General features: G+C 53.9%; 2 protein-coding genes across 2 annotated transcripts; both read right to left on the reverse strand.

Annotated features, from left to right (window-relative positions):
• Positions 1–198: 198 nt before the first annotated feature.
• LOC143027998 (uncharacterized) lies at positions 199–3,565 on the reverse strand. The gene is made up of 2 exons (XM_076189640.1): positions 2,628–3,565; positions 199–226 (listed from the first exon to the last, which is right to left on the reverse strand). The coding sequence occupies exons 1-2, from the start codon at positions 3,563–3,565 to the stop codon at positions 199–201; spliced, it is 966 nt and encodes a 321-aa protein (XP_076045755.1).
• Positions 3,566–3,882: 317 nt separating this feature from the next.
• Positions 3,883–5,062, reverse strand: LOC143027999 (uncharacterized). Its single transcript, XM_076189641.1, has 2 exons — positions 4,419–5,062; positions 3,883–4,177 (listed from the first exon to the last, which is right to left on the reverse strand). The coding sequence occupies exons 1-2, from the start codon at positions 4,823–4,825 to the stop codon at positions 3,883–3,885; spliced, it is 702 nt and encodes a 233-aa protein (XP_076045756.1). The 5' UTR covers positions 4,826–5,062.
• Between the last annotated feature and the right edge of the window lie 2,066 nt (positions 5,063–7,128).

Raw genomic sequence — 7,128 nt, forward strand, 5'->3', positions numbered from 1 at the left:
CTTTTCCTGAATCCACTTCATTACAGACACCATACCAGTATTTCAAATGCTTTTTTGACGACTGTCTCTTACAACACATTGTTGATCAATCAAATTTATTTGCAGTTCAGCAAAATCCTGAATGTCCACTCAATCTCACTAAAGAGGAGTTAGAGTAGTTCATTGGTACAATATTTTACATGTCTATATTTTGTCTACCTAGAACCCGAATGTATTGGGCTGCTTCCTGTAAAAGGTGGGAAAAGATAAAACACAACATCCACTTCAATGACATTTCCATGATCCTTCCTTATAATGATATAAATAGGGATAAGTTGTTCAAAATAAGGTCTCTAGTACTTCTTTGTCGCGGCTAGTGCCGCTTAAATTGTTTTTATCGGCTTAAGAAAACTGCACAGCGAAGCTATAGCGGTAATCCCCTACCACACTCCTGGCCAAATGGCCACTTCCGGAAGGGAGTGTGTGGTTGGACATTCCGCATAAATCATCGGAAATTTAACATTCCCGGCTCTGTGCAGGTGGCGCAAGCGTCTACAACCCCACCTCCCCCTCCCTATCCCCTCCCTTCTTACTCGGCTGCACGGATTGAGCCGTCACTTCAATGAGAAATGAAGGCTTCGCCTGTGGGAGGAGGGAGGGACCCTAAATCTGTGCAGGTTTCTTAAGCCGATAAAAACAATTTAAGCGGCACTAGCCGCGACAAAGAAGTATTATCGGCTGAGAAGAAACCTGCACAGCGAAGCTATGCATGAGACGAGGATAGGTGGGAGGAGAAGGTGAAGCCCAAATTGTAGTCGAGGACAGGGCTCAAGCCGTTATTACGTGTGTCTCGTATGGGAGACTATTCATCTTATCATTCAGTAGGGGGGAGACAAAGCATCAAGTACTTATATCGATATCAATATCAATATATATATATATATATATATATATATATATATATATTCATTTATTTACTTATTTTTTATATAAATAATATTGTACAATTTACATAGTGCATAAATTCTATGTAGAATATTGTATCTTGCTCAGCGGTTCCTGGGCCTTCCCCTACCCCTCGGTCGCCCTTTGCCCCCCTTCTTTTGCGAAGAGAGGGGTGGAGCCGTTCCCATGGCGACACATGGGACAGGGGTGATCGAGTGGTAGAGATACCGTGTCCTGAAGGAAGTTGCTGATGCCCAGCCCCCGAGGTCCTGCACCCGTTCCACAGAGTGGGTGCGGAGAAACGCCAGCGATGCCGCGAGGCCTCTGATGTTGTGGGCGTGGGGGGCACGGCCCGGGTCGGCCTTCTCTATAACGCGGCAAAGTAGACGCGCCAGGGACCTTGGGGTTAGGGGGTTCCGAGATTTCGAATTGTAGAAGAGATGATCCTCGGACACCCCTTCCGTGCGTTCCACGTAGTCTTTAAACGCACGGACCGGGCACAGCGGGTGTGGGTTTCCTTCCTCCAGGAAGGATGGTATTCTGATAGGGCCAATCATGTCGTCCGCCTGCTCATTCTTGGCTAGGAATGTAGGTGATGGAGCGAGAGTTAGGGCAGAGCAGTCCTCCTCCAGTTTGGAGAAGGACTGGTGGCGAGTGATCGCCGCCAGCTGTGACGCCCTGTAACCCGTAGCCAGGGCGAGCAGAAAGACGGCACGTTGAAGGAAGTGTTCCTCCTCCATGATGGTCCCTTCGAACGTCAGGTACTGCAGAACACGATGCAAGGACCAGGCTAGGACCGGCTGACGTCTCGGCTCTCTCGAGGCGCGGATCCCCTTCATTAGAAGGTTTCGCGCCCTTTGTGGCACTCTGATGTTCATGCCGAAGCAGAGTGGATCAGCGAGGGCTGCGTAGTGAGCCGAGATCGTCGCCGGTGCCCTGTTGGTGGTGTCAGCTAGCCAAGACAGGAAGTCCAGAACTGTGCTAGCGGAGATGGTCACTATCGCGTGTCTCCGAAGGAAGTCCTGGAATCTCCGCCAGCAGGATTCATATTGCCGCACTGAGGATGGACGGTGAGCTCTCAGCATCTTGTCTACTGCCTCTGTAGAGAAGAGTTGGCCGAGAGCTCTCCGTAGAAACTCCAAGCGTGAAGTCGAAGTGACGCTTGGAGAGGTGCGGTAAGGCTGCTGGCTAGGCAGGCTGACCCTAGTAGAAGGGGAGAAGGGCACCACTTCATTAGCTCCCCGAACCACGGCTGAGCTGGCCAGTAGGGAGCTATCAGGAGGACCCGACCCTTGAAGGACCTGAGGGTCTGCATCACCTTCAGGAGGACCGTTGTCGCTGGAGGAGGAAATATGTAAACATACTTCCAGCGGTTCCAGTCCTCCGTGAAGGCGTCCGGGCCTCCTGCGCGTGTTCTGAGGTTGTAGGAGAGGAAAAGGGGGAGCTGGGTCGTGCTCGGGGAGGCAAATAGGTTCACCTCCGGGGTGCCGTAGCGGAGGGAGAGCGACTCGAACACTTGTGGACGTAGTTGCCACTCCACCGATGTCTCCCGGAACCTGGATAGAGCGTCCGCCCATTCGTTCTCCCGGCCCGGAACATACTTCGCCGAGAGTGAAATGGCCCTGCGTGATGCCTCGGCGAAGATGTCCTCCGACAGGGCTAGGAGGGGACCTGATCGGGCCGTACCTTGCCTCTGCACGCACTGTACTGCCGTCACATTGTCCATATCGAAGCGGACGCTCGTGTAGGAGATTTCGGGGTGCCGTTCGAGCCATTCTTTTACCACTATCAGCTCCCGAAGGTTGATGTGTAGTGACCTTCTCTCTTCCGACCATCCCCCGCACGCTTGATGTTCCCAGCTCGACTGGAAGCCCCACCCTATGTCCGAGGCGTCCGTCGCTACTGTTATCCGAGGTGGGGGCGGGGACCATGGGACTGACTGGCGTAGGGCCCCTGGCCGAAGCCAGGGACGTAACAAGCTGTGGAGTGCTGAGGGTACCGGCCTGGGAAGGTCGCGCGGGAAGAGTGGGATGCTCCTGTTGACCTCTCGCGTTAGCCGTCGGTGTTTCAAGCGGCCCAGTGGAAGGGCCGGGGCCGCGAAGTTGAGGTAACCTAACAGGCCCTCCCACTGACGGCGGGAGAACGTTTGGGAGAAGTATGCCCTCCTGACACAGCGGAGTGTCCGAAGAGCGTTGTCTGGAGCCAGTGACAGTGAGGCGTTGATCGTGTCCCACTCGATCCCGAGCCAATGAAGTTTTTGTGTAGGGGTGAGGGTAGATTTGTCCCAGTTCACTTTGAAGCCCATCTTCGTCAAGATTCTTAGAGCCACCGAGACGTTGGTTGATGCACCCTCCTCGGTGGGCGAATGTATCAACCAGTCGTCCAGGTACATGAGTGTGGAGACGCCTGCCTCCGCCAAGCGTGCGCCTACCACTCTCGCTAGCTTTGTGAAGACCCTCGGGGCAAGCGAGAGTCCGAAAAGGAGTCTGGTAAATTGATACGTCTCCCTCCCGACCTGGAACGCCAGGAACCGGCGAAATCGGGGGTGGATGGGGACATGCCAATATGCGTCCTGAAGGTCCAGGGACGCTAACCAGTCTCCCTCCCGGAGCACTGACCGAACCTGAGCCACCGACACCATCTTGAATCGCAGGGGTTTCAAATATTTGTTCAGTGCGCTCAGGTCCATAACCAGTCTCGTTTTCCCTGGGTCTTTCTTTGGTACGGTAAAAAGACGGGACAGAAAGACCCGACCTGTCGCTGGTTCCACTATTCCTTTTTCCTTCATGTCTCTCACGTGGGGCAGCACTGAAGAGGACACCTTGGATGACGCGGGAGGGTGGCGTAGTGGCTGTGGGAGGAAAGAATAAGGAATCAGCCTATCGGTAGTAATGTGTATACCCCCCCCCCCAAGCCTGAAGGGCTGGGACAAGTTATTATCCATACTATGTAAGAGTATCACCACAGTTCCCTCAGAGGATATAGGTAAGGAGACCCACCGGGGGGTTGTTGGATCTGGATGACGGTCGGGACCGTAGCGAAGACGCGGTCTGTCGCTTCCTGGTCGAACAGACCACGGGAAAGGGGAGCTGCTCTCACCACGCCCCGGCGAGCTATCTCCGGGGCCGACCGCGCTGCAGACTGACGAGCTGCCAGACGAGCCGCGGTGAAGGCCCTCGCTGCTGGGGGTAGGGCTGATGACGCCATGTTGGCTGTACCCTCTGCCACGGTAGAGAGTGCCGCCAGGGTGTGTCTGCATACAGAAAACACGCGAATCAAATTAGTAGGGCGAGAAGGATCCCGATCCCCGGAGGGTGTAATAAAGTCACATCGCTCAATTGTAGAACGTATAACATGCGAGGCAGAGGTCGTTTCCGAACGACCTCGTCCTCGGGCGCTAGTCAAGAGGCTCCGTCCTGGGTGAAGACGCTACCTGAGCGTCTCTCGCCAGGACAGGTCTGGACCCTCTGTATAGATTGAAATATCCCACTCACCTCAATTCTTCCCGCGGGAAGTCCTCAAAGCTCGTGGCGAGCGTCGTCAGCCAGTTCCTCATCATCGCGATTGCCGTGACGGTCGAGATGGTAGAGGCAAGGTCTTGTCTGGTCGAGGCCTCCGTCGTCAGCAACTTAGCCTCCGGTTCACTAAGTTGATGGGGGAGGGCGGGGTCCCTGCCCGAGTGCCATAAGCAATCGCGCAGGCCCTCCGGCGCGAAGGGTGGTGGCAGGACGACGGGGAATGATGAAGGGATATGCCGTCGAGGAGGAACCGTCTTGGGTTGGTCTTGGGCCCGCTCGAAGAGAGCAGGGATGTCTAAGGCCTTCTCCCCTTTCTCCTGCGGGAACCAGGCGTTTGGGGAGAGTGCTACCGCCGGTGAGTCCCCCGACCTGTCGACAAACATATGCCCATCAGGGTTTAAACGAGGGTTCTCCAGGAGAGCACCTAATGCGTCCAGAGTGTTAGAGGTGGAAATCCTGGAGGGCGTGGAGGCCGGGGCGGAGAGGGGTCGAATCTTATATAGAACCTTAGCCCCCTCCGCGTCGTTGGCCCCACTTTAGGATAACGTCATCTCTCCTCCTCCAACCCTCCGGTAGCGAGTAGTCGGGAGACCAGGCCACTAGCTTGTGATCTTCTCCAAACGAGTACTCCCAGGACCGGGGAAGGTCACACCATGAGAACCGTCCAACCCGACGGACGTCTGATTGGGGGGTTCCTCCTGAGAGGGGCCTTCTAGTCCTATACCTGTCGCCGGCACGGAGGGGCGGAGGGAAGGACCAGGAGGGAGAGTGGGAGGGGGGGCTAGAGCCGTAGGTTCAATAGGAGGTTGCTCTGATGAGGGGTGCGTTATGATTTGCGCGGCCTGAAAGGCCGGATAATGTGATAGGGCCGATTCAAGGACGGGGCCTATCAGGGACGGAAGGAGGGCAGCCACTTGGGCAGCCAGAGTTCCCTCTCCCCTCGTTTCGTCCTCCGGCTCCCTGCCCTTGTGGGATTTACGGCGAGGAAAAGGAGAGTGAGGAAGGGAGGGTGAGTTGGGGGAAGAGGCTGTGGAGGGTGGGGACAAGCTGAGCGTCCTGGACCTCGGTGAGGCAGACCTCTTTTTCGAGCGAGATTTCCTGCCGGGTTCACGTGAGTGAACTAGGGAGGAAGACGAGTTCGTGGGGGTGCTTGACAAAGCAAGCCGTAAGGGTTTTAAGGACCCTTGATGGTCGGATGTATGGGGCTGCCGAGAGGCCTGAGGACGCTCGGGGACACCATACTCCGCAACATCAGACTCGTCCCCTTGTACTCCGAGAGGCCCAGGTTGTCCACCAACGGAAGTCTCGGAGACATAGGGAGACGGATGGCGAGGGCGAAAGAGGCCCAATTCCACGCCTAACGCCGGATCCGCCCACACCAGGGGGGGGTCGTCAGCGGATTTCAATTTCCGAGCTCTGCGCCATGCCTCCCGAAGGAGTTCGAGGGCGGCTAGCTTGGAACGGGTTTTGGGAGGAGCAGCACGAATCTCCTCAACCCGCGCTTTGCACACAACGCAGGCTAGGGGGTTAAAGCCAGCTTGTGAGAAACAAGGGGCATGGCAGGAGCAGAGGTCGTGGTGGCCGTCTGACGAGATCCTGGCTGTGCACCCGGATTCCACACACAAGCGTTTGGTCTGAAAATAGAAGGGGTGTCCCAAAGGTGTCTGGACACAACACCGAAGGGGAAAAACTGCAGGAGAACAGGTATGGCTCCGTACGAGAACACAAGAGCACGAGCAGGAACCAGACTTACCGGCAGGAAAAGAAGGTGGGTTGTGGAGTGACCGACTCGTCTGGTTCCGCGATGCTAAGGGACGGCTCAATCCGTGCAGCCGAGTAAGAAGGGAGGGGATAGGGAGGGGGAGGTGGGGTTGTAGACGCTTGCGCCACCTGCACAGAGCCAGGAATTTTAAATTTCCGATGATTTATGCGGAATGTCCAACCACACACTCCCTTCCGGAAGTGGCCATTTGGCCAGGAGTGTGGTAGGGGATTACCGCTATAGCTTCGCTGTGCAGGTTTCTTCTCAGCCGATAATTGATTATTTACTTTCAAAGTTTCAGGCAATACCTCAACAGCAGATGCTATGTATAGATGAGCAAATTGTGCCATTCAAAGGAAAATCAGGAATGAAACAATATAATCCTAAAAAGCCCCATAAGTGGGGTTTTAAAATCTTTGTATTGTGTGATGTTCAGGGCCTTATTCATAATTTTTATATCTATGCTGGGAAAATTCATCCACCACTTAATCATCCTGACTTAGGGGCTAGTGCAAACATTGTTTTGAAGCTTGCTCAAGTAATTCCTATGAATTTGTCACACATTCTTTTCTTTGATAATTGGTTCACATCTCTGAAACTCTTGATTGCTCTTAGAAAGTTAGGAATTGTTGCCCTAGGAACAGTTAGGCAAAATAGACTTAAAGGATGTAGGCTAACAAATGACAAAGAATAAAAATTAGATCCAAGAAGTATTACCATAATTTTTCTTTCATTTTTGGATATGGCAGTTGTGAATGGCTGGTTGTTGTATCGCCGTGATGCTGATAGTCTTGGTATTGTCAAGTCAAAAAGATTTGATTCACTGGGCTTCCGATCTGAGGTTGCTCAAAGTCTTGTGTTGTGTAAAAAGCTTAGGATCAACAGTAGAAAAAGATATTGAAGCCAAAAAGCATCCGTCATGCC

This window comes from Oratosquilla oratoria, chromosome 9 (genome assembly GCF_046742065.1).
Source record: "Oratosquilla oratoria isolate Oo_2021 chromosome 9, ASM4674206v1, whole genome shotgun sequence".
NCBI classification, from domain to species: Eukaryota; Metazoa; Arthropoda; class Malacostraca; order Stomatopoda; family Squillidae; genus Oratosquilla; species Oratosquilla oratoria.